General features: G+C 45.9%; 4 protein-coding genes across 12 annotated transcripts; 2 read left to right on the plus strand and 2 right to left on the minus strand.

The window, feature by feature from the left end:
• The first annotated feature begins 2,513 nt into the window (after nt 1–2,513).
• LOC102706907 (chloride channel protein CLC-c-like) lies at nt 2,514–7,640 on the plus strand. The gene is made up of 7 exons (XM_015843761.2): nt 2,514–2,881; nt 3,724–3,924; nt 4,165–4,342; nt 4,439–4,701; nt 5,712–5,984; nt 6,069–7,206; nt 7,285–7,640. The coding sequence occupies exons 1-7, from the start codon at nt 2,706–2,708 to the stop codon at nt 7,369–7,371; spliced, it is 2,316 nt and encodes a 771-aa protein (XP_015699247.2). The 5' UTR covers nt 2,514–2,705; the 3' UTR covers nt 7,372–7,640.
• Nucleotides 7,641–11,183: 3,543 nt separating this feature from the next.
• Nucleotides 11,184–12,972, minus strand: LOC102713690 (F-box protein At5g07610-like). The gene has a single exon (XM_006645039.3). The coding sequence runs from the start codon at nt 12,553–12,555 to the stop codon at nt 11,470–11,472; it is 1,086 nt and encodes a 361-aa protein (XP_006645102.1). The 5' UTR covers nt 12,556–12,972; the 3' UTR covers nt 11,184–11,469.
• Nucleotides 12,973–16,508: 3,536 nt separating this feature from the next.
• Nucleotides 16,509–19,446, minus strand: LOC102713962 (SUN domain-containing protein 4). The gene is made up of 4 exons (XM_006645040.3): nt 18,931–19,446; nt 17,257–18,578; nt 17,083–17,168; nt 16,509–16,835 (listed from the first exon to the last, which is right to left on the minus strand). The coding sequence occupies exons 1-4, from the start codon at nt 19,118–19,120 to the stop codon at nt 16,604–16,606; spliced, it is 1,830 nt and encodes a 609-aa protein (XP_006645103.1). The 5' UTR covers nt 19,121–19,446; the 3' UTR covers nt 16,509–16,603.
• Nucleotides 19,447–20,367: 921 nt separating this feature from the next.
• Nucleotides 20,368–25,864, plus strand: LOC102714239 (splicing regulator RBM11-like). Of its 9 annotated transcripts, XM_040521305.1 has the most exons (6): nt 20,368–20,494; nt 21,084–21,295; nt 21,543–21,593; nt 21,679–21,750; nt 21,845–24,473; nt 24,681–25,864. In XM_040521305.1, exon 6 carries the CDS (start codon nt 24,866–24,868, stop codon nt 25,601–25,603), a length of 738 nt encoding a protein of 245 aa, XP_040377239.1. In that variant the 5' UTR covers nt 20,368–20,494; nt 21,084–21,295; nt 21,543–21,593; nt 21,679–21,750; nt 21,845–24,473; nt 24,681–24,865; the 3' UTR covers nt 25,604–25,864. The 9 variants fall into 9 exon arrangements, 8 of the variants coding, with proteins under 8 accessions (XP_040377239.1, XP_006645105.1, XP_015699170.1 ...); XR_423068.3 differs by having other exon boundaries at nt 21,543–21,750; nt 24,666–24,755; XM_006645042.3 differs by having other exon boundaries at nt 21,543–21,750; nt 21,845–21,889; nt 24,666–24,856.
• The last annotated feature ends 654 nt before the right edge of the window (nt 25,865–26,518 follow it).

Raw genomic sequence — 26,518 nt, forward strand, 5'->3', positions numbered from 1 at the left:
TTATGATTATAAATAAAGACGAAAAGATTGAGGTGACAATCTACAGAGCCAGCTAAATCAGCTCCTCAAGAAGTTGTGGGATTCTGACCAATACCGTTCTGCTATCGAGACTTCCGTGCTAAAACTTGGAGCCTCGGCGTATTCGAGGTGTGCCTCGTAAAACTAGATATTATCTCAATTTTCTGTCGGATGATTTAGCTATTCTTAGATTTATATAAATACTAATAAATCAAAAAATATATAAAATATAAAATATATTGATTAATCTGAGGATGAATATAGATAGAACCAACATATATATCTTATAATATAATATATGGAAAACTCATCACAACTTTCATACCGTATCAGTTGATGTTAGAAAGCAGGCCGGCCCATCTGAAGATGCAGGGCCCAATTGATAAGCGATGGGAGTGGCTGGTCGAATTCCTTCAGGGCCGTGACGAGAGGAGGAGGAGGCGCCACGGGCCCTTGGGCCTCAGTGTACTTCTCCCGAGCGGGAAAAACGCGGGGCGCGTAATGCTGGCAGGCGCGCGCGCGGGCCCGCGGCCCGCGTTCGCCATCCTCCCCTTTCTTCTCCGACTCCGGGCGCTCGCACTGAAGGTCGCCGGCGATTGCGAGGGGATGCAACCGCCGAGTGAATCTCCACTTCGCTGTAACCGTGAGGTCGACCTACCGGTCAGCCGGGCGCCCCAGTCGGATGACGATCGAGGATTTAATCAACCGTGCAAGTTTGTTGATTCATGCAAAATATTATCTTTGTTTTTTTTTCTCTCTTTTCAGATCCAAATATTGCTAGTACTATTATTAGCTGTTTTTAGTTGTGTGACTTGTGTCTCGCAAAAGAAACTGTCTGAATGGTGACAGGCTACACCACTCTTGCATTTATTAATATCGAATTTCAAAATATTTCGTCATTTTTGTAGATTAGGGGATTGTTGGGCTTTAGGTGACCAGTGACGACGACGATGTCCTCAAGCCTCGACGTTGTCAACCGAACTATAACAGTCTTCCTTTGGATTAGAATTTTTCTTCCATGGACCTTTCGATTGGGATTTTGGGATTAGATGCAATGGGAGGAGGGTAGTAGGACTATAAATTTGACTTTCGAGGAATGCCCAAGGAGGCAGTGGTGATAACTGATGGAGGCATGGAGCAGGGGATCGGAGAAGGACGATAGAGGGTAGACAGAATTAATGGTAGGATATGGGATTTCAAGTGTTAGGTTTTCGGATGCAATATTGATACTTATATTTTCGCTCATGCTTATGCTTAAAAGCTAAAATTTAAAATTTTAATCTTCAATTTAGAGTGGTTTGGGAGTTTTTGCATCGAAGTTTATTACCAAACATTACCTTTTGGATAGCTAAGAATATGTATATAAAAATTTTATTCACAAATTATTATTCGTTTGCAAATATGTTGATCACCATTATGTCGCATCTGGCGATTGATGAACAATAGGGAACAAGAGGATGAGTGCCTGCAATGTAAGAGAGAGGACCGTGGGGACACACAGGAGTGGCTTCTATATGAAAGTTCAACATATCTATCTGTTATATTATAGACAGGAAAAAATTTCTTATATGCACCTAATAATTTGTTTATATCCCAAACCCCTTTATGCCAATTTCGGTAGTTGACCACTAGATGAGTATTATTCCTTTTCTAAAATGGCTATGTTGCCTCCATTTCATACTTATGTGGGATAATTATTTAATATCAAAATTGAAGAAAATCCTAATTTTAGTTTTTTTAAAAAAATCATGATTAAATCCATACACCAGTTTTAACAAGAAATTGAGAAACCACAAATGTTGTTATTTGTTTTATATCTTGGAAAAGGCATACATAGTCCATCGAATTTGATTTCAATTTTTTTCAGAAAATTTAAATATATTTTCTTATATTTGTGATCAAATAATTTCATTCCTTTTTTCAATGGTTTTTTTTATATTTCAACGAAATTATGTCTCAATTTTTAAATTCATAACAATATTTAGTAAATTATCATTATTTTCAACCAAAATAATTCATGCATAAAATATTTCTAACTTTTAGCAGCATATCAAAGGCAAGAAAGTCATGTTTAAAAAACTAATGGTTAACTAACAAGATGAGATGTAAGGGGTCCAAAGAAAAAACTTAGTGGCAAACAAGAGATCAAGAAAATCCAAAGGGTATAGAAGTGATTGCGTGAAATTTCAGTGGCACACTACAATTGACTATAAATGTAGATAAAACGTTTCCCAGAATAATAGGAGAAAAGGAATCAAATTGTTAGATCATGGTGGCTCTAAAATTTTGCCATGTTTGTTGATGCAGTTGTATACAGAATACAACAACATCTAAATTTACTTTTAAAATAAGAGTTGTATATGAAATCCTGTTCTAACTTTAAAACCAACCGAAAAGAAAATAGAACTGTAGCTATAAAACAGAATACAAAAGCTGTGTACGAATCAAATTCTGTGCAAAATTACGCGAGATATGCAGGCAAAAATATTCGCGACTGTAGGTTGCATGGTCTCTATTTTGCAGGGCCATGCTGTGTTACGAAGAACACGTCCACGCACTAACTCGATTGCGACTATATAGAAGTGGCAGATAATAATACCCGTAAGTAAGCGGGAAATCAGGACGTGCGACGACGGCTGCAGGGCGGCGGAGCCGAGAGCGCCTCGTCGACGCCGTTGGTGACGCCGATGTCGGCAATGACGCCCGGGTCGACGAGTTCGGTGAGATGGGAGAAGGAGCTCGAGGAGGAGGGCGGCGGCGGCGGGTTGGAGCGGCCGCTGCTGCGCGGCCGCGGCACCAACACGACGTCGCAGATGGCTGTCGTCGGTGCCAACGTCTGCCCCATCGAGAGCCTCGATTACGAGTACGTTTGTTCAGAGATTCGTTGTCCTGGTGATTATGTTCGATCAGATTTGTTTCCAGTATTATGTTCGATTTACTTTCCTTTCAACCCTAATTATGTTAATTTTACTTACTAGTATGTATGTTTAAGAAGTATTTTATGGTATTTGAGAAGGTACCATTAGATACCAAAATTTTAGTATAAAATTTGGTATCTCTTAACAAATCCGTCTATGGGTATGAGCGGACGGAGTGACTGCTCAGGGTCTCCTAAATTGAAGGACCCAAAATACGATAAAAGTTCAGTTAGTCTTATTTTTTCACTTTTATTTATGCTTATAAACCAAAATTTAAAATTTTAATCTTAAGAACATGTATATAAAAGTTTGAGTCTTTTTATTGTAGTTTATTTTTTAGCATTTGCTTTTAAATCGTTAAAACATGTATATAAAAATTTTATTCCTAAATTATTTTTAATTTACAACTATGTTGCCAAACGATAAGGATATAGATTTCTAAGATTTAGCCTATGCCGATTGACGATAACTGAAACACGATTGCTATGACATTCGTCTATGTCGTCGCGTCGCTACTTATCTCACCTTCATTCGTATTTTAGGGTCCCTATTTGCATTTAGCTTAGGGGTCTCCAATTCCTGGAGACGACCATGTCTCTTGATATCTTAGGTACTAGGAGGTTCTAAATTTTACGTTAAAAATTTTAGTACCTCTTGATACATACTCAAAGACTATAAAATTGCACATGTTTGAGTTTGAGTACAATCTTAATTGCAAGCGAGGTGATCAATGCGAGTGTGATAATTAATGAGTTTCCATATTGTTCTACTAATAATGATGGTGCAGAATTGTGGAGAATGATGCGTACAAGCAGGACTGGAGATCAAGGGGGAGAATCCAGGTCTTCCACTATCAGATCCTCAAATGGGTTCTGGCACTTCTTGTAGGATTAATCATTGGCCTAATTGGATTCTTCAGCAACATTGCCGTCGAAAACATAGCTGGGTTTAAGCTGCTCCTGATGAGCAATCTAATGCTTCAGAGCAGGTAGAAACCACACTTCCAATATCATATATTTTATTGTCGCTGACGAACAAACCTTATTTTTAGAGTTTTTTCGTCGTACTTGAAAAAGTATCTTAAGATATTATAATTTTCAATGTAAAAATTTAGTAACTTTAGATATAACGTACCTTAAAGTATCAAAATTTTTAGTACCTGAAAATACTTTTCAAGGATAAAAAAAAAAACCTTATTTTTTGGGTTCAACATTCCTTGGTACTTCAGGTACAATTTGGCCTTTCTATGGCACATCAGCTGCAATGCAGTGTTGGCGGCTGCCGCTGCTGCACTGTGCGCTTATATTGGACCAGCGGCAGCCGGCTCTGGGATACCTGAGGTGAAGGCCTATCTGAATGGCGTCGACGCGCCATCCATCTTAGCGCCCAGTACCCTCTTTGTCAAGGTCTGGCTCTGAAACTTTTCAAGCTCCTATTTCCGATTCATCGCGACGGCAGTTCTTGACGCGCATCGATCATGTCATGGAACTTGGGACCTGCAGATTTTTGGCTCTATATTTGGGGTGTCTGCTGGTTTTGTGATGGGCAAAGAAGGCCCCATGGTGCACACCGGTGCTTGCGTCGCCTCCTTGCTAGGGCAGGGCGGGTCGAGCAAGTATGGCCTCACCTGGAATTGGCTCAGGTACTTCAAGAACGATTTGGATCGCAGAGATTTGGTCACATGTGGAGCTGCGGCGGGGGTGACAGGAGCCTTCCGTTCCCCCGTCGGTGGTGTCCTCTTTGCGCTGGAAGAAGCCACATCCTGGTAACTCATCGAAACAAAAGCCAAGTTGCATCTTAAATACAGTTTTGCGGAATATGATACAGTACAATAAACATGTTTGATGCTACTTTTTCGTTCCCCAAATTTCCCCCCAAAAAACATTACATCGAATCTTTGGACAACTAAATGAAGCATTAAATATAGATGAAACAAAAAAACTGATTGCACAGTTATGAGAGAAATTGAGAGATGAATCTTTTGAGCCTAATTAGTCCATGATTAGTCATAAGTGCTACGGTACCCACATGTGCTAATGACGGATTAATTAAGCTCAAAAGATTCGTCTCGCGGTTTCTAGGTGAGCCGTGAAATTCAGTTTTTCATTGGTGCTCGAAAACCCCTTCCGACATCCGATCAAACGTCTGACGTGGCTCTCAAAAATTTTCTTTTCGCTAACTAAACATATCTCTCAGTACGGCCTTCGTCCCTAAAAAATATTTTTTAGTTTTAGGATAGAACATTGGACTTTTCGTCTTATTTAAAAATATGATTAATATTTTATTGTTATTAGATGATAAAAACATGAATAATATTTTATGCGTGACTAATTTTTTAAATAAGACGGATAGTCAAACGCTCCACACAAAAACCAAGAAATGTTTTTTTTACCGAGTAGTATACATGTACTTCCCTATTTTTTCTGAAACCAAAAGGAGTACAGCTTTCCAAACCGTTTTTTCCTGTAATTCATGGTTATCGCATCAATATGAACGTTTAGTTGTGGTGTTTTTTAAAGCCATGTGTTTACGAGTTGTACGGTCTAATTTGTAACATTGTCAATTAAAACTAATATGATACCATTGACTTTTAAATATGACATTAGTCCATTCATCTTATTCAAAATTATTGCAAATATACAATTATGCTTACGCTTAAAGAGTCCTTAATGAAAAGCAAGTTAGAACAAAACAAATGATATTATTTTAATAATAAGATGATGATCAAACATCGTGTCCAATCGTAAATAAACATCATCAAATCGGATTTCTCAGGTGGCGGAACGCACTTCTGTGGAGGACATTCTCTACGACGGCGGTGGCGGCAATAGTGCTAAGGTCCCTAATAGAGTACTGCCGCAGCGGCAACTGTGGCCTGTTTGGGAAAGGAGGCCTCATCATGTTCGACGTCAGTTCACAGGTGACGTCGTCGTACACCGCCATGGACCTCCCGTCGGTTGTGCTGCTCGCCATCCTCGGCGGCCTACTTGGAGCCCTCTTCAACCTCCTCCTCGACCGGCTCCTTCGCGTGTATAGCCGCATCAACGAGTAATTGAATCGTCACCCTGAATCATCTGTTGCGACTTGTGATTCCGGGAAGATCACTGAGCTCCTTGAATTTGGGTTTTGCAGGAAGGGCGCGCCGTGCAAGATCGTGCTCACGGTGGCCGTCTCTCTGGTCACCTCGTGCTGCTCCTTTGGGTTGCCATGGCTGACGGCGTGCACGCCGTGCCCGCCGGAGATGGCCGCCATCGGCAGGTGCCCCACCATCGGCCGCTCCGGCAACTTCAAGAACTTCCGGTGTCCGCCGGGGCATTACAACGGCATGGCGTCGCTCTTCCTCAACACCAACGACGACGCCATCCGCAACCTCTTCAGCGGCGGCACCGGCGGCGAGTTCGGCGTGTCCACGCTGGTCGCCTTCTTCGCCGCCGTCTACTCCCTCAGCCTGGTCACATACGGCGTGGCCGTGCCGGCCGGGCTCTTCATCCCCATGATCCTCTCCGGCGCGTCGTTCGGCCGGCTGCTCGGGAGGCTGCTCTGCGCGCTCACCGGCCTCGACACGGGCCTCTTCGCGCTGCTCGGCGCGGCGTCCTTCCTCGGCGGGACCATGCGGATGACGGTGTCGGTGTGCGTCATCCTCCTCGAGCTCACCAACGACCTGCTGCTACTGCCGCTCATCATGCTGGTGCTGCTCATCTCCAAGATGGTGGCCGACTGCTTCAACAGGGGCGTGTACGACCAGCTGATGCGCATGAAGGGGCTCCCCTACCTGGAGGCGCACGGCGAGCCGTGCATGCGTAGCCTGGTGGCCGGCGACGTCGTCTCCGGCCCGCTCATCACCTTCTCCAGCGTGGAGCGCGTCGGCGTCGTCGTGGACACGCTGCGGCGCACGGGCCACAACGGGTTCCCGGTGATCGAGGACGACCCGTTCGGGCCGGCGCCGGAGCTGTGCGGCCTCGTGCTGCGCTCCCACCTCCTCGTGCTGCTCCAGGCCAAGGCCTTCACCGCCCACCCCGTCAAGACCGGCGCCGCCGAGGTGTTCCGCAAGCTCGCGCCGTTCGACTTCGCCAAGCCCGGCTCAGGCAAGGGCCTCGCCGTCGACGACCTGGACATCACCGAGGAGGAGATGGCCATGTACGTGGATCTCCACCCGATCGCCAACCGGTCGCCGTACACCGTCGTGGAGAACATGTCGCTGGCCAAGGCCGCCGCCCTCTTCCGCGAGCTCGGCCTCCGCCACATGTGCGTCGTGCCGAGGACGCCGGGGGTAAGAGAGCTACCAACTAACTCAACCCTCCCGCCATTTTTGCATTTTTTGCATCTTAAAGACTCGATATTTTTGCAGATGCAGCCGGTGGTCGGGATCCTGACGCGGCACGACTTCATGCCGGAGTACATCCGCGGGCTGTTCCTCAACATCATGGATCCATGAGTAGGCAGAGTAGCCGCCATGGCGAGCGCGGGAACGATTTTTTGCACATATTTTTTTTTGTGCTTTTAGAAGCTAAATTTGACTAGCTTAGCTTTGATGTTTAATTAGCATCCTGTGAACGAGCATTGGCTGCGAATGCAAATTCTATTCGCCGGTAAAGCTTGGGATTTCAGATATAGAGATTTGTTTTAGTACAACAAAAAGAAACAAAAAGTACTCTTAAGGTACTAAATTATTTCTGATCATTGGATCTAACAATGCACATCCTACTCAGCTAGATCCAATAATAAGAAATGATTTGGTACTTTAAGATATCGGTACCTCGAGATATTTTTGTTGGACCAGAGCAAATTTCTCAGATATAAGGTGAAAATTAAATGTCATAGGAATTAGTGGTGCTCATAACATTATGAGAAACTAATCTTTTCAGGAAAAAAAAAAGTGATTCGTCGATGATGACGATAATGAATTCGATTTGGTCAATTTGTTGGCATGGTCACTCTCTGTCACGCCCACAAATTCCTCACATGAATTTCTGAACTTAATTATGTATTAAATCCCTATCCAGGACCAGCCAGGATACACAAAAAGACAATGTTGATTATATAACCATCGTTCTTAGAAACAACTGAAAATTACACTTATTCTAGCGGAAATGCAGCGGAAAGAAAAAAAGGTAGACTAGCTCCAGCGGGTACGGCTCCAGTCCACAGGCAAAGCTTCGACGGCGGAACAGCTCACTCCTGAGAGGCACCTCCATCGGACTCAACTTCTAGCTCTGGTGGGAAAGTTAAGCAAGGCTGAGTACAAAGATGCATAGGGATTAACAAGGACAGGCTTAAGGTTAGTTGCAATAAAGCAGCAGTTAAACAAATAACAGAGATTAAAAAGAAAACATGTAATTGAATATAGTAAAGGACAAGTAAATAACAGTTATAAAATACCACAACACTGTCCAACGTTACACCACGTTGCAACAGGCCCCAACCACTACTCAACGTTACACCACGTTGCAGTAGTCCCGAGTAAAAACCAGTTTATTCAAGTTATTAGGGGTTCACTAATGCCAGTGAAGCTGGGAGCTCGCCCGTAACCGTGGGCACAGCTATTCGAATAGTTTATACTCTGATCAGAGGTGTATTACTGTACCCACAAGATACGACTCCACTACACTTGAACGTGCGCCGACATACCACCATGGTATACCGGAAGGAGACCGTGATAGGACCCGTCACATAACCCTCCCTATTTAATCGCACCACACTTCAGGTTTCACCCCCTCCTTTATACCAAGTCAGGCAGTCCCCTCTTGTGCCTTGGTAGATCCGGAAGCAGCAGAGACTTTCATTACACCACGATTGCCCGTCCATACTCCATCACGCCTACCCATGCCTGGGTACGTCAAATAGTTCGAAGTCATGCTTCAAATCCCACCTTACCCATTTTGGCATGTGGTTAGCACTTAATTACTTCCAGGGTTTTCCGTGAACCGGTCTTTAATTGCCATGGGTGCGACTCTCAAAACCATGCACCCACAGCCCACCTTTATCAATATTTTAGTTGACATTAACCCGAACCGGGTAATGAATCAATATCCCAGCTATCCAGAACTAAGCATGATTAAATGTGATTCCATGAGCTACTTGTTCTAAGCAGGGCTAAGCATTATCCTAGGCCTAACTTCAATCAAGTTACCCCTGGTCCAGCAATGAATAAAGTTGGATAAACAACGGCATAATAATAAGGTTTACCCGAAAATAACATACAGTAAAATACTTTAGTTAAAACAATGCATATTTGAATAAAAAAAGCGGGGATTCTGCAATAATGGGTTCAATATGATCAAAGATGAGTGTCACTTGCCTTACTCTGGCCCCTGGGGAACTTCGGCGACGATCTTGAAGTAAACCAGCTCTTCGGCGGGGTCCGAATCTAAGCGACAAAGCACAAAAATAAATAAAGCAGGCACAAACTCTACTGAAACAGCAAAAGAAACTATTTTTAATGGATTCTTGACAATTTTATGAATTTAATGAAATTTGAATGGACCTAAACGAAGACTAGATGAATTACTTATGAATTTTAGAAGTTTTCTGGGTTTTTAAGCTAAACAGAAAAGTCCTAAATCAATTATTGCGCAATTCATGAGGCTGCTGACGTCAACGAGGAGAGATGAGGCGCTGACGGGTGAGGTCCACTTGTCGACGGGAGAGAGGGAAGGACGAGAGGCTGACGCGTGGGTCCCACGGGAGGAGAGAGGGAGGAGGGCGCGGGTGACGGCTGACGGGTGGGCCCCGTCAGTCGGCGAACAAAGAGGGGAGCAGTGGCTCGGGCGGACGGCGGCAGCCGGCGGCGGCGACGGCGGCGGCACACGGCGACGGCGCGACGGCAACGACCGGCGTGCGGCGACGGCGCGTGGAGCGCGACCAAGGCGGCGGCGCGACGACGCAACCGGGCAAAGCAGCGGTGACGGCTGGCGCGGCGACGGCGAGCGAGCGGCGGGCGCGGGCACGCACGAGCGCGGGTGGCGGCGGCTTGACGATGGCGTCGCGAAGGCGACGACGACAGCAGCGGGCGGCGGCGACGACGAGCTTCGCACCCGTCCGGTAACGGCGTGCGGCTCGGCGGCGGTCGGCCGGGAAGGAAGAGAGGGAGGGAAGGAGGATGGAGGCTCTCACTGGCGGCGGCGACCGTGCGGGCGAGTCGGCGAGGACGAGGCGGAGGTGGCGACGTGGGTAGAAGCGGAAGATCGACGGTGGCGGCGGAGATCGATTGGCGACGGTGAGGAGACCGGGCGCGACGGCAACCGGGCGGCGAAGGAATGCGCGGCGCTGGGGATGTTCACCGGCGACGACGAGGGCGGCAACCGGTCGGCGACGGCGGCGCGGAGGCGGTGACGCGGCTGGACGACGGCAAAGGCGTCCGGCAGCGGGATTGAACGGCGGCGGCGAACAGCGACGGCGCGACGGCGACTTGGGCGGAGAGGAAAAGTGGGCGACGGCGCGTGGCGGCTCGGGATTTATAGGGTGGCGGCGCCGGCTAGGGCGGGGCGGAGGTTGGAGACCGAGTCGGGCGCGGCGCGGTCTCGGCGGTGGCGGTTGCGGCAGCGGCGCGGGCGCGCGGGCTGGCGGGGCTCGGTCGCTGACAGGTGGGCCCCACCTGTCAGTGGCGCGAGGGAGGAGGGAGCGGCAACGGACTTCGCGGCGCGGGCGAGCGAGCGAGCTGGGCCGAGGCAGCGGCCCAGGCGGAGGCGCTCGCGGGGAGGAGGCCGGAGGCCGGTCGGCTGGGCCGGCCGAGGGGAAATGGGCCGGCCCGGGAAGGAGGAGAGGAAAAAGGAAAAGGAAAAAGAAAAGGAAGGGAGGAAAATTGGACTTTGGCCCAATTTGAGAAGGAAGGGGAAAAGAAAGGAAAAAGGAGGGAAAAAGGAAAACCCCACTTTTGCCGAGTTTTAAATTAATTTGTTTGGCCAAATTTTATACTTCTGCAATTTGAATTTAAATCCAGTTAGTCGATTTGCGAGTCTTGATTTAATTGAATTAATTTCCTTTTAGAGGGATTCTTCCTGAGTTAATTAAGCCAATTGTTATTTACGAATTTCTTTTTACGATTTTAGGCTTAGGATGAAACTTCGGATGTGACACTCTCAATTCTCAAACGCAGTCGGCAATGGCGCCGACAACGTTGGTATCATCATCACCGGACGCCGTCTTGGTTACAGTTGTGAAACGATTCAGTCAATTGTGATGATTTGTCAGTGCGAAGTAATATATTTTTCGCCGAAGCTGAGATAATTTAATTGCGATATCAATCACATCTTGTTAGCCGAAAGCTAATAACAGCGGAAGCGACACGGTAACCAGACCACAATCACTGAGGATTCATTTTCGAACAGGGAATGATTCTAGATGGATTTAATCGGAATTGGACATGAATTTTATAGAATATAAATGAACGGCATATATTTATCAATTTGTTAGCTATGTTTTTTTATGGTATTGTACCTTGTACAATTGGAGCCAATGTCTTTGTTGCAGACAAGTATTGGGCCCACATGTCACTGTCAGCGCTGCCGGCCAGCCTATCTGCCACATAGACCAATCAAGCCAGACTGTTGGCCAGATGGCGCGAGAACGGAAACAACCAAATCTGAATCAGATGCGCGCCTTCCTTCTCCTTCTCCGGCCCGAGCGCCCACTCCTCCTCGACGCGCCTCTTCTCCATGTCGAACGCCACGAGCTTCCATGGCGTCCACAGGTACACCACCTCCTTGTCCGGGTGGAACGCCATGAACAAGAAGGTGACGCCCTGGCACGGGCCGCTCGCCTCGCCGGCGACGAGGTCCTTGACCCCCAGCTCGTGCTTCAGCACCCACTCGGATGTGGCTGCGTTCTTGAGCTCCCAGAACCTGAGACGCGAGCCATCGCTGGACGCGTACCGGAGGCGGCCACGGCAGTGCCCGGCGCGCGCCCGGCAGCTCACCGGAGCCGGGAGCGCGGTCACCGCGCACGCCATGGTGCCGAGGTCGATGCGCACGACGTGGCCCGAGTAGGCCAGCACGTGGATCGCGCCGTCGAAGTAGTGCATGGTGGCCGACATGGCGTCGGTGTTGAGCCCGAAGTCGAGCTCGTGCTCTCGCCACGCTCCGTCCTCGGAGCCGAACACCTCGACGGACGCGCCGCGGGGGAGCCACCCGGTGAAGCACACCACCTTGTAGTGCGGCGAGGCGCAGGGGTCGAACGCCAGCACGGACAGCAGCGTCTTCCTCCGCGGCGCCGGCAGCCTCGCCCACCGCCGCGTCGTCGGGTTCACGACGTGGAACGCCGTCGGGTGCGACGCGTAGTAGAGCAGCAGGCCGTTGCACCCGTCGATGATGGTCGACGTCTCGTGGCCGGGGAAGAATCCCATGTCGGCCTCCGCGACGCCGCCGTCACCACCCGCCGACGCGCAAGCGTACGTGTACGCCTGCCTCCTCCCATCGTCGTCCCCCCGCCCGCCGCCTCCGCCGCCGCCTCGGTCTTCCTGGTAGAGCACTCCAGAGGTAATAAGCGGCAGCCTCCGCCGGAGGTAGTCGTCGGAGATGAGGCACCGCCACGACGTGGACACGCACTGGAACCTCGCCAAGGACTTGTACGGCAGCCTCACCAGAATCTCCGTGAGCACGTCCTCTCCAATCTCGCCGTCCATCTCCTCTGCTCCTCCTGCTCGCCGACCACAACGCGCCACCTACTGATCGAGCACACCGCACCTCACCTCACCTCACCAATTCAAGCTATCACTTCCCAGCAACAGCAACAGCATCCAAAGGATTAATGGCAACGCAAGCGACGCATATATAGTAAGCCGTTCGGCTAAGATTGGCCTTCTTCTCCGCCTAGGAGATCAACAGATATGCCGCTGATGACGGCGCCACGCAAAGTTTTCGAGTGGCGCACAAGAACAGCATCAGTATATCTTCACCCAAAGAAGAATGTGTTTGCCGTTGCGCACTGAACATATATATATATCTGCGGATTTGGGATAAACTATCAGGCTACCGCTGTTTTGATCGATTTCTTGTTGCGTGGGTGGTGTGTGATGGCGGGACGCGAGGATCGCTGCGTGGCTTGCGCGTTTTTTAGGCTTCAAAAAAGAAGACGCGCGTCGCACTGTTGGATTTGTAATATGCGGCGCATGCTCAGAAAGAGAAGGATGACTGCTCCACTAATCCACTTGCATCTAAAGAACAAAGAGAGATCTGTAATTTTTCATCATGAGAAGAAGACATCTGAAATTAGGTGGTGTTTAGTTGCCAAATTTTTTGGTAAAAACATCATCGAACGTTTGACCGGATATCGGACGGGGTTTTCGGATACGAATAAAAAAACGAATTTCACGGCTAGCCTAGAAACCGCGAGACAAATGTTTTGAGCCTAATTAATCCGTCATTAGCACATATTGGTTACTATAGCACTTATGGCTAATCATGGGCTAATTAGGCTCAAAAGATTCGTCTTAAGATTTCTTCCATAACTGTGCAATTAGTTTTTTGATTCATCTATGTTTAATGTTTTATTTAGATGTCTAAAAATTCGATGTGATGTTTTTAGAAAAAATTTAGAAACTAAACAAGGGCTTAGCATACTTGTATCACTGTATGCTAGTAGTGAGTGCAGTGAACTGTGACAGGTAATCGGTACAGGTCGTAGGAAAAACGATGTGGCTACAAAAAGGAAGGGAATGAAGAAGAAACTGTTTGGTGTGACCGTGCGGCGAAACAACGCTGTCGTTCTTCCGGAATAATCTTACATTTTCTTTTCTAAAATGCGTTGGAGATATAAGTATAATACGGTTAAAGATAATATGGTGGAATAGAAAATACAGAGATAAATTTCATAAAAATAAAAGAAAATATTTGTCTTGTACTCAAAACTGTATCCCCTCCATACAATATATATACATTTTAAAATTAAATTCATAAACAATAAATTATAGATTTTTTCTCGTATTCAATATTTTTCTGTCGAGGAATCTTTCTTCCTCATTGCAATTGCCTACAAGCAACTACTAGAACACATCATGCATGGAGCCATGGGTCCAGCCGTCCGGCCATTCGCGCTGAAGCGTCCACGTAAACAGTTGGGGCTTACTGCAAGCTGCCCTTTGGCGTTGGCACATATAACTCGTCGCTTCGTCAGATTGCTACAAACGGCGTGCCTACTTACAAAACTAGTACTTACTTTTTTTTTCTTTATTTGCATAAACAAACAGCAGTGTGCAATGATGCATCAAAAGGCCCTTTTGTTTGAGGCTTCAAGGCTGGGATATCTGTTACTTGTACGCCATGTAAATTACTCCTAGAGCTCTCAAGTCATCGATGATTTCCTCAATCCAGGAGTGGAATCCGGCGCTTGTCCAGGGCATGGGTTTTACTTACGAGTTAAGACCTAATGGTCTAGCAGATGCTAGTTTTGGCTGTGGCGTTGTGCTCTTCCGTTAGGATTCTGTGTGGATGCCACTCAAAGTTTCTTCAATCGGTGCAGCACAGCAACGCTAGACATTGGCATGCTCCTTGTTCGTGTTGCTGGTTGGGTGAGGACAGGTCACGGGACGGTGGCCGGTGCAAAGTGTGTTTGTTGCAGCGTTTCTTGGAGTGTGCAACTTGGGTTCTCTGCCTGGCCCATCCTAGCTTGTGCTTTCTTCCAGTTCCAATCATCGTACAGTTCTCATCTCTTGCTGCAAATCAATGGCATCGATCGATGATTAATTGATTACCCCAGAGAGAAAGAGAGAGAGAGAGACGTGTCATCTGAAGGAAAACGTGAAGACAGACAAGTACGCAGATTCTCAGGGAGAGACTCATGTATGATAGAGTACTACCTATGTACGTTATCTAGTTAGTGCCATCATTAAATTATTTATGAGAATACCCCTGAATTCATAACTGGATTTTTTTCACTTTTGCAATTAACATTTGTGAGATTGTAATTTGTAATACTGTTATGTTCATATGTTGAAAAATGGAAACAAGGAGTTAGTTGCAATGGGCCTCACCTGGTTGCCAATGCAACGACAAGAACCAGTGGTCTGGGCTGATATATAGCCCCTTGCCCTGATTGAGTGGGCCGAGTGACTCATATACTGCAACTCTGAAAGTGGTCTCATGTCTTCTGATGCTCAATTCTTTCCTTTACTTCTCATCAACATCAAGGGAACTGTTTCATAAAAAGATTACCAAGAAAACATAGCACAGATGCAGGTACCAATGTCCCAACCTGGTAGCCTCGGTCTGCTGCTTTACAGCAATTCGATGCTAATACGGCAATTAAGGATGTAACAATCCCAGTATGGACTTCGTTAACAGGAATGAAAGTGGTCGAAAGATACGGGAAGTAATTTACTCCCAAGCAATTAGATTATGAATGATTACCCAGTTAGGAAGCAAAATCTGCGTCATGCTTTGCTGATAATATAAGTAAACATTTGAGATGGAGATAAGAAAAGAAAACTTGACAAATGAGAACTATTATAACAAATGTTTTTAGCTTAGTCACCATATCAAGTTGCTCCAGCCTCTAGACGAAAAGGTGGTATTTAAGGGACATATTTAACATAAGCAAGCAAAATGAATGCTGAAGTTGACATAAGTTGACAACGAGAATGTCGTACAGAACTGTGGATTACTAATATCCATGGGGCAAGAAAGCCAACAGCTTGCAAATGAATAAACACGGTCAACCTAGAAGAGTACAGTAGTAATAAGAAGAGTTTTACTCTTATTCTTCTTTTTTATCATAAGATACCAGTAACTCGAGGTACTAATATCACTAAGCTGGTACCAATCGTGACCGTTCGATCTATCGTCATCAACAGTCACAACTTTAGTATTAACTTGATTGTGAGGTAGATAATACGATTTAAGATTTTAATACCTCATGGTACTAGTATCTCGTGGTTCAAAAGGAAGAAACCAGCTGTCATCAACATGCTGACCAGCGATCATAGATAAGTGCAGGCAATATGCAGCCTCTAAAATAAATGTCAGACATCATGGAAGGCTACCTACTGCTTTAATTCAAATACATGTGAAAAAATCGCCATCAAGAAAGATTGGACTGGGGGCAATGGACATATTTACAGCAGACCACTGCAAAGTACTTTCTCAACTAAAACAGATGTACATTTGTGCAGACTAAAACTTCAACTGTACATGTCTGAGAGGCCATTACTTCGGCACAGTTAGAAGTTATCAATGCCGCCTTCCAACCTGGAAACAAACGGAATACTACCTTGTAAGCAACACAATGTCGAGGCCATGTGCGAACAGGACGCCCACTCAAATTCAGAAGCCATCATCCCAAGATATATTACTCCATCTCTTGTGGGTAGCATACAAGGAATCACATGGGGACCATGTCATGGTTCTGAACTTATAAAAGAAATTGGCAAATTGCCTGGCTCCAATTGCATGCACATGGTTTCCAGGTAGATTTGTTTCTACATTCCTCGGGAGAGGACCATGCAGCAGACAAAAATAGTCTAGCTCTGGTACCAGCTTGTTGCAGCTTAAAAAATGACTACACTGAGATCACACCTTATTCCTTTTTCCACCCTCCAAACTGAGATCACAGATAAGAGGTTTGATAACTACACTGCCCTTATGTAAGATCTAAAAGATGCAGTGTAATAGATTTTGAATTAGATACCTCATGCAATTACAAAGAGCAGCCGCAATTATATGGAGTTGATAGATACATCACTGTATTACCAAAATGGAGGCTATAATGCAACTGCTGAGCAGCAACACAAGCCATCCAGATTTTACCCTATCGAACTTTTCAAAATCATATAATCTACAAATATTAAATATCATCCCTATAGACAGTTTAGCAATTGCTAAACATCCAAAAACAAAACTCAGGAATATTACAGCAAAGCTTCTATTCTCCAAGTCTGCCTGCTTCTCCCGAAATCTTTCAAGTTCTGATCTGCAGAGACACCACAGCATGAATCAGAACGTTATAATCATCCCATGCCGACATAATGATTTATTAATGCAAAACACAGTTTATGGAGTTTATGTGGACTCTCAATAGTACTATCAGAAGCAATAATTAGCTAACAGAAAAAATAAAGGAAAGCACCTTTTGACAAGCAAACACGGAAGCAACTCAGGAGTCAGGATTTATGGGAATAGAGTAAAAACACAAAAAGGGAAACGGCTAACATACAAACCTGATTATGACATTATCCAGGAGTAGCTGGTTCAACTGTGAGGAAGCAAGTAGTTTCCATGAAAGAATCCCTTCAATTTCTTTTGCCTGAAATGAGCAAATATATGATAAGCCACAGATAGTGAAGCCAACAAAAGCAGGAATAAAAATATATGTGGATTTTCAAAATGCATACAATATCATCTTTGCTACTCTCAAGAGTCTTCAGCTCCAGTTTCATTTTCTCCAGGAGTGCATCTTTCGTATCAATATCAGCATCAAAGTCCTTAAAAATTTGCCCATATCTGCTATTCAGCTCTTCGAGATACCGTTCCAAGACAGAAAAGCTCACATCAAGAGATTGCACCTTCTGCATTAGCACCTTAAGAACCGTATCTCCAGGAACCCTGCCAGCCTGAAGTGTTCGTGTCTCCGAAATTTGATCATGAACGCCATTCCTTGATGAATCACCATTTATTTTATCTTCTTCTAGTTCAAATTCATCTTCATCAAGGGGTTCATGTGAGGATTCTTTTCCCTCGGTGGGCTCCTTAAATGGTGTTTGCTGATCAACTGGTTCCTTCATTTTGTCATCAGGTTCCAGCTTTTTATTCTCAACTGGAATCAAGTTCTCGAGCATCTTTTCCACCGCATCCATTCCGTACACTTCAAGCATACTGAGTGTGCAGTAGAACTCAGAACCATAATGGCTAAGCAAGTTGAGTTTCAAATATCTAGCCCACTTCGGCTCGGGAAAAGTGAAATTCTGAGCAACTTTGGCATTTGCAACAGTGAATTTCCCAAGTGTTTCCCAGTTATCTGTGGGGTAATTCAGACTGCTCAGCATTTCAAATTCTTTTAAATTAGAAGAGTAGTGCTCAAAATTTGCAATTGCGATTGTATCTACCAAGGTTTCTTCAGAGAGCTCTATAATGACAAACTTCCCCTCTGCCGAGCAAGGATTGCGGAGGTACTTGTCTTTATCCTTATCTAGGATGTTGGAAGCACCCTTGGCCTCCTTGTTGAATTCCAGAATCTTAGCCCCTTTAGCTGCTGAGGCGTAATTGTACAGCTTCCCATTAGGCTCCCTTCTGTGGATCACATTTCCAGTTTGACCACTAGAGACACCCTTTCCTCTTTCCGCAATTGCTCGAGTCTTGAATTCATCAAGACCAGGAGGTACAACTCGTGATAATCTTGCAGGTTTTGGAGCATCTTCACCCTCCACCTCGGCCCCTGGATGAACTACAGCATCATCCTCTGCGCGAGGAAGACTCTCACCCTGATCAAGGTGAATATCCTTGGTCAGAGCATCCATGTCGTCACTCTGTGCATCATCACCGGAGCACAGTTGATCTTCCTGCAGCAGCGTCTCTTCTGAAAGCACATGATTTTCATCAAGTTTACCACAGCTATCACCTAACAATACATGGTTTTCCTCATCCTCCCGCTGTATATCTGAACTAACAGAGCCTTCGCTCAAGGTAGTCTCAGCAGAGAGAGTAGAGCTTCCTCCATCTGCAGAAATCAGACATCGCCGAATATGAGCCCAAACGACACCGATAGATATCCATATCGTAAATTTGAAAATTATTGACAAACGATATTTGAAAAATATGAGAAAATAGACGCAGAATTGAATCAGGACGTCGAAAACCGTAACTTCATCTGAATTCAGAATGAAACGCACATCCAGATCTAAGCTCTAACCGCGTAATAATGCGAGACTCGCGTTCCGCTGATTCAGCGAACCACCACGGCCCAGGCCATCATACCATCAACCACCGATCGCACCCCCCACGCAACCACCCACGCGCACGATTGATCGAAAATTGATTTGACGAACATCAGCGAAGGCGAAAACCCGTACCTCGTTGACCGTCCCCGTGGCCGACGAGGGGGTTGAGCAGGAGCAGGACGACCCAGCAGGCGACGACGAGCGAGACGGAGAAGAGCCGCCTCCTCCTCCCGGCGGCCGTGGAAGCCACGCCCGCGCCCTGCTCCTGCGCCGCCGCCGCCGCCGCCTTCCTCTTCAGAAGCGCTCTCCTCGACCTCTGCATTCCACCGCCTTCACATCTGCGCCAGAACAGGCACCCCCGCGCCACCAAGACTTCCCCCCGCCTCCCGCCTACGGCACGGCACGGAACGAATCGCAGCTGGCCGCGGGGAGGGGGAGAGGGAGAGGGTCAGACCGTCAGAGGGAGAAGAGCCACCTCAGAGCCGCGGCGTCCGATGCCGCGTCGAGGAAAGGGAGGACTGCGATGGGGCCGCGTGGCGGTGGATGATGATGGGCGAGGGGTTTTGAAGCGGCCGAGGAGGAGGCTCCATCGGAGAAGAAGGGGAGGAGGAGGAAGGCGTTGATGGCTTTTGTATCGCTTGATCTTCTCGGCTCCCACCGTGTCCGCACCGTGAAAAATCGTGAGACCTGCCTACCCAACCCAACGCCAACCTGTGCGGGTTACGCGTCGCGTCGTGGTGAGGTGGAACTTCTCGACTCTCTGGGCTCCTTTTTTTTGTTTTGTTTATTATTGTATTCATTCCAGCGTGGAGGAGTACAATCTTACCGTTTGCTGCTGAGTGGAAGTGGTTCAAATTCAAAATCAGGGAGATTTTAGTAATAATGTTCGTGAGGATAATTTAAATGTGGGAGATACTATGGGATAGTGCGAAGTTTATTCTCAAGTTGTGGTTTTTATTCAAAATGTTCGTTGGCAGTATCTTATTTGTAACTATGGAAGATGTCAACCGTGCAAAAAGTAAAACTAAAGGGCATTGGGTGGGGGTAATAACCATGATAAACCTAGGGCATTAGACAGTTTTCTTGATGAAAGGAATATGTTACACAAAGACGGTTACAGTAGAAAAAATTTTTTACAGCCGATCAATATACGGCAGTATACTACTTCAATTGTAGGTTTTGTCGAGTTGTACTTGGATAGTTCCACGTCCAAGTCGGGAGTTGAAGCAGACACGTCACAGCTGCACTTGCTTTGGTCCACGTAGGGTGCACGCCACGCGTGTGAACCAACCGCGAGCCTCCACGTGGACAGGTGGTACTGTACGTCTTTCCCTTCTCTCTCTCCTGCACCCGTAGTAAACTCGTTGACTCGATGGGCCGTGAGCCCGTGATTCCGCCACCGCAGCGGCGGCCCATATATACAACTGCCCGACAAGGGGGCCCACCTACCGAGCCGGCCAGCTCAGCATCCCCGTCTCCGTTTCAGTTTCACCGAGTCCTCCGGGCCCACGCCGTTTCCGAATCTCGAGGCGGCAGAGGCCCATCGAACAGCAACCCCCAACCAGTGCAGCTCAGCTCTTCTGCTTCCCTTTGGTCTCCCGTCTTCCTGATTGCGGCGCTACTGCGAGGCGAGCGAGACCGTCGCGCCCAGATCCGGCGGGCATGGCGAGGAATCCAGCCCGCACCGTCTACATAGGTGAGCCCACGCCACGCTCCAGGTTTTGGTTTTAGTTCGGATTGGAGTATACCGATTTACGCCTCGGCGATCGATCGATTAGTTTTGTTGGTTTGGTTGACTCGTGTGTTTTTCACGGTGTCGCCAGCTAGCGTGGTTACTGGTGATCGTCGATTCGCTTGATATAGCGCCGTTGAAAGGATTCCTGATTTTCGTTCGATTTATGAACAGAAACGATGTGTGATAACTTTCCCTTTTATTTGCGAGAGAGACATGTGAAGGGATTTTGCTATTGTTGCTATGAACTTTTTCCTTGATATCGTTAGACTTCGTTTTACAAGTAACATTTCAATTTCTACATGTTTCTTGAACTTACCAGGCATGGAGATACTGAACTATTCCGTTGCATGCTCGAATTTGTCGCCGCTAGTCTATTGCCTTTTATATTGTTGCTACTTTTATTAGCTACTCTCTGGTGACTATTTTTTTGCATGTTATCTTTTAGTATGGAAGTCTGGTGTTCCATGTAGCCTAAGCAGCTCCATTCTGCTGTATTAGCCTAGTAATGCTTCATGTTTTAATAATTTTATTACATTTTTTCCCACAATAGGTAACTTGGATGAAAAGGTAACTGAAAGAGTATTATATGAGGTTCTTGTTCAGGCAGGCCGTGTAGTAGACCTATACATACCCTGTGACAGGGAAACTAGTTGCCCCAAAGGTTATGCTTTTGCTGAGTATGAAACAGAGGAAATCGCACAATATGCTGTTCGACTTTTTTCGGGACTCGTTCGGCTTTATGGTAAACCACTCAAGTTTGCGGTAAGTTTCCTTTTTATAAGTTCATTTGTTTGGATGTGTTGCTTCTATATAATCACCAGCTTCTAGGATAGAACTGTACTAACATGATCACAATTAGTTAGGGGAGGGGCACTAGTTACATCTATACTATTTCGTGAAAGATTGAAATTTCTGATTTCTTCGACATCCTTTAGACCATGTTGATACTCATATATATAATTATGCAGACATGGTCAATCTTCTGAACTTTTAGCATCGTCTTTTACAGATCTCTGGGCAAGACAAACCCACATCAAATGGCAAAGAAACATCAAATCCAGTAATGCCTAAACTCAACCCTGTACCATTACCAAAGAAACACCAGTTTGTGCATCATAGTGATATGCCTACATTGCATAAACCAGCGTATCCGATGGTAAACGGTGGGATAATAGATTATTGTTTTTCAAACTCTTATCCTTACAGTCACCCTCAAGGTGAGATTATCTCCAGGGCCTGCTTATATGTACAGTAGTGCACTGCATATATGCCACTGTTAATCTAATCCTGCCGTTCATTTGCTTTACTCAGCAGTATCAGTTGGACCCGTGCATAGCAATGGAGGGTTCAGCAATGGTACGTATGATTGCAATACACACGCATTTGGTTCTGTTGTTAACGCTAGGTATGGAGATTCTGTGTTAAATTTTGCTGGCCATGGAGCTCCTATGCAACCAATGTTGTACCCATCCTACTAGCCACCAAAGAGGGAATGTGTTATGTTGAGCTATTGATAGAGTAGGTTGGTTGGGCTTTAGCTCCCTGAAATCAACATCCGAAATGCACTTCATCATCATACATGTAATAATATGGCTCTCTTTATGAATGGTAATTATAGAATGTTAGTACAAAACGCATCTTTCTCTTCTTTGGGGACGGTAGGACTGCAAAAGCGCTGGTAGCTGTACTGTGCCTCCTCTAACTTGCGATTCAATGAGCCATGCACACTTGTTACAATATTATTAAGCCTTGAAGGCAATCTTTGTAGTTTACTTGAATGGCCATTACTCTTACGACCTTACCAGATGTCTTATCTATCCTGAGTAGTATACCTCTGTATATGCTTTCTTTCTATAGTTTGCCTCAAGGGGTGAAAAAAAAAGATTAGATCATTTTAGAGCTAGATTCTTATGGCAGGAAGATCAAGGGATAAGGAAATATCATTTAGTCCAATGGCCTATGATTTGTAGACCTAAGGATCAAGGTGGGTTGGGAGTTCTAGATCTAAGTTAATGAATACTGCACTTTTGGGGAAGTGGTTATGGAAGATGGAAAATGAAGAAGGAATTTGGCTGGATCTTTTGAAGAAAAAATGTTAGAGTTCCAGAATTCTATCATATAAAAAACATAGAGTTGGAGATTCACATTTTTGGTCAAGTTTGATGGAAGTGAAAGAGCTGTTTTGCATATATTGTAAGAAAAAAAAGTTGGAAATGGGAAAACACCCTCTTTTGGGAAGATGATTGGATTGGAAATAAACCCCTGGCTAAATAAAATCCTTATATATACAATGTAACTTTCAGAAAATATGTTACAGTACATAAAGTGATACAACAAGGGTGGGAGTGGATGAATTTCAGAAGGACATTACTAGGAGATAGGCTAAGAGAATGGACAAAAATTAAAAGCAAAATTTAGACAATTACTCTGAATGAAAACAAAGATGAAATTGTTTGGAAATTAACAAAAAATGGTTGCTTCACAGTCAAGTCTTTTCTTAGGGCTTTACAGATGCATCAACCTTTTGTCTTTAAGAAAATTTGGAAGTTCAAAATCCCAATAAAGATCAAAGTTTTCAGTTGGCTATTGTTGAGAAATAGTATTTTGACAAAAGATAATTTGTTCAAAAGAGGTTGGAAAGGAAAAGAAAAGAAATGCCGGTTTTGTTTTTTTAGGCAAAGAAATGTTGATTTTGTAAGGAGGAGGAATCTGTTGAACAATTGTTTTTGCGTTGTCCTTTGGCAAAATTCATTTGGAATGATACAATGCACTTTTGGGGTAAAACCTGCCAATAATGTCAATCATTTCTTTGGTGGGTGGGTGGCTTATGAATTTTGATAAGAACACAAGAAAGTTGATGGTAGTAAGGGTGATAGCTGTGATTTGGACAATCTAGAATACTAGAAACGATGCTTGTTTTCAGAACAAATATCCTAGTGATCCAATTCAGATAGTATCTGATGTCTGTGAATTGATTTGTGTTCGGTCGTTATTGCAAAAATAGGAGGAAGAGCAGAGAAGAATGCAGGTGGGGGCACGGCTGCTAAAACATGTGGCAAATGAAGTATTTGGAGCAAGTGGGGGATGGGTGTGATAACAAAAGAGAAAATACATTCCGAGGGTTTTATAGCTGATTGCATTGTATGAAGGACCCGGGGGGCTTTCGTAGCTTTTGTCCCTCTTTTGCAACGCCAATTGGTGGTATGGCATTAGGTGGTTTGCGAGGGGGAAGTTGCTAAACGCTGTTTATTTTCTTTCTCGCTTTTGTCTAAAGTATCGTTACATTTCTAGTTTCTAGCTTCCAAAAAAAATCAGCCAGAGATTTATAAAACCGAGTCAAGTCAACTGATCTATACCCCTGTCTGTTCTGTGTCCGTCATCCGTGCACATCACAGAAATGAGTCCCTGTCTGTTCTATGTTCGTGCACATCACAGAAATGAGTCTCTGTCATGGTCATGGACAACCAAGTTGCTGCTATGTCGGCTTGCCAACTAACCCTATTTTGTGATGGTTAAGTGGAGAGGGGCTTGGCTGCTGTTTTGCTTTGCAGTTCTCTATTCCTTTGTCACTTGTCATTGCTAGATAAATTTTGGGGTTATCTTGGCATTGCATTTTTTTTATGTGTTAGGTGAGGTGATGCATAGGTTGGTGCTTGGGCAAGTTTGATCATTTCTCTACTAGTGCAGTTCCAGTGTGTTCCACCTATACAAAAAACACATAACGGAGACATCCAAAACTTCACAGGTAGACAGGATGGCACTAAAACACTCCCATTTTGACTTCACCTAACCCAAAAGGTATCCTCTATCCGGATACGAAAATTCTACTGCCAAAAATCGTCACTTTTTGTGTCCCCTTGATTAGCCTTCTCCAAGGTGAAAAACCACATCTCAAGCCACGTATCAGAGGTGCTGCTTCTCGCTGCATATCTCCTCTAGTGTAAGTTACTTCTGATGCTCTACTATCCTAGACTCCAGGGCTTCTTTCCTTCTCTTGTTGTTTATTCGTTAACATGTGCAAGTAACAAGTCACATGTCATCTCTGCATTGTGCTCGTTTTCTGTTGCAACTAGAGCAATATGAGAACTTGAATAGTTTGTGCAATTGTGCATAACTAATGCTGGTTTGGCAGCTTTCCTTTGCACAGCTTTTCTCTGCAAAAATATTGGATCTTGCTGCTCCAGTTGCAGTTGCAGACTTTGCAAGAAGCTCTTTTGAGTTTTGACGCTGTCTCTGGGCATCGCAAGCTGACAACATCGAAGACCAAGTCTACGCATATACGTACAAGGAGCTCTCTTGGTGATATTCTTCTTGATTCCATTTGGAGTGTGTATGATCTCGCGTCGATCGAAGTCAAGAGAGGAGGCGATGAAGGTGGAGACTCCAAGGGTGCAGCAGGCGGCCGCCGGCGAAGGCGGCGGCGTGTTCTTCTGCGTGGCGGTGACGTCGAGGGGGAGGACGGACCGGATGTCCTACTTCCAGGCAGAAGGGGACGGCGACGACGCGGAGGAGGTTGCACGCGCGACGGCCGCGCTCTGCCTCGACCACGCGCCGGAGCACCACCACTGGCACCACCACACCGTCGTCGGGCGGCGCACGTTCGCGTTCCTCGCGGGGGACGATGGCCGCACCTACTTCGCCGTGGCTGACCCCACGCCGGGCAGCGCCGAGACGGTCCGGTTCCTGGAGCGCGTCCGCGACGCGTTCAGCGGGGCGGCGGCGCCCAGGCGGCGGCAGCGCCAGCGCGACGACGCGGTGGACGCCGTCGTGTGGCAGTTCGTGCGCGCGCTGCGGGCCTCCGCCGCAGGAGGAGGCACGACGAGCTCCCGCTTGCCGGACGACGACGTGAGCGCCGGCACCGGCAGCGACAAGGACGACGGCGAAGACGAGGAGGACCAAGGAGACCGCGCGCGCGCGCTGCCGGCGACGGCAGAAGGCGCGCGGTGGCGAACACGGCGGTCGTGGTGGCGCTACAGCAAGGTCGTGATCGGCGTGGAGTTGGTGCTGTTCCTCGTCCTGTTCGTCGTGTGGATGGTAGTGTGCAACGGCTTCAACTGTGTCCAGCGATGAGTGGCACAGCGTTCGCAACTGTAATTACATACACGCATAGTTTGCTTCAGTTTACGCGCTGTGTACATTGTCCGTCTTGGTAAATCGAAATTGTCTTAGCAACATGGAACACAAATTGTTTTTGCAAGCGGTTTTCTTCTGGTCGTTGCTTTTGTTCTGGGGGTTATTTGCAACGCGTGATATATAATTCTTTAACTTTCATGGAATTTCTCTCCAAAACATTCTGTGTCAATGCCAAGGGAGGCTGATTCGTGTGGCTCTGATTGTAATATAATTTTAAGTTGTTTTCAAATGTTTTGTCGTATTGTTTACATTGACTTTTAATCTATATAATTATTTTCGTTGCTAATAAGTGTTACGGTTTTTACAATAAGCTGTCGGTTGCCACTGGCTTTGAATCTTATCAGCCGTAGCTATAAATTAAATTTTAATTTTAAGTTATTTGTAACTGTTTTATGCCAGTTTTTACATTGGCTTTTAAGTCACTAAAAGAGATTAACCTTTAATGTATAAATTATTTTTATCACTGATAAGTTGCGGGCGAAACTGGGATTGAAGCACCCCAGTATCTGTCGGTTGCCACTTGCCACGAACTTGTGCCAATTTTACGTAATTTTATTGCCGGACTACGCTGCTGAAGAAACAGTACTCAACACAGAACAAGAATTTGTAGGATGGAAGCTGTTTCAAACAGACTCAAGTTAATCATGTGTTCACAACAGCGTAGCTCTGTATAACACTTTTCGGAAGGAACGCTCTGAAATCTCACCGGCGTATGCATGATTCTACCTCCAGTTTTTATTTAACATGGTTAACTTCTGGGTTATGTCTACGGGTGCAAGCGGACTAGTCCATGAACCAGCGTATAGTTTAATTAAGTAGGTCTATTTATACCACTTAATATATTTGACAATT

The sequence above is a fragment of the Oryza brachyantha genome, chromosome 1 (assembly GCF_000231095.2).
Source record: "Oryza brachyantha chromosome 1, ObraRS2, whole genome shotgun sequence".
In the NCBI taxonomy this organism is placed as follows: Eukaryota; Viridiplantae; Streptophyta; class Magnoliopsida; order Poales; family Poaceae; genus Oryza; species Oryza brachyantha.

Coding starts and splice junctions, on each gene's coding strand:
- LOC102713962 (XM_006645040.3), bottom strand. CDS start 19,120: ATGCAGAGGTCGAGGAGAGCGCTTCTGAAGAGGAAGGCGGCGGCGGCG. Junction 17,169..17,256: donor AGAGTAGCAAAGATGATATT/GTATGCATTTTG, acceptor TGCTCATTTCAG/GCAAAAGAAATTGAAGGGAT. Junction 16,836..17,082: donor CTGGATAATGTCATAATCAG/GTTTGTATGTTA, acceptor GTGTCTCTGCAG/ATCAGAACTTGAAAGATTTC.
- LOC102713690 (XM_006645039.3), bottom strand. CDS start 12,555: ATGGACGGCGAGATTGGAGAGGACGTGCTCACGGAGATTCTGGTGAGG.
- LOC102714239 (XM_040521305.1), top strand. CDS start 24,866: ATGATCTCGCGTCGATCGAAGTCAAGAGAGGAGGCGATGAAGGTGGAG.
- LOC102706907 (XM_015843761.2), top strand. CDS start 2,706: ATGTCGGCAATGACGCCCGGGTCGACGAGTTCGGTGAGATGGGAGAAG. Junction 2,882..3,723: donor ATCGAGAGCCTCGATTACGA/GTACGTTTGTTC, acceptor ATGATGGTGCAG/AATTGTGGAGAATGATGCGT. Junction 5,985..6,068: donor GTGTATAGCCGCATCAACGA/GTAATTGAATCG, acceptor TGGGTTTTGCAG/GAAGGGCGCGCCGTGCAAGA.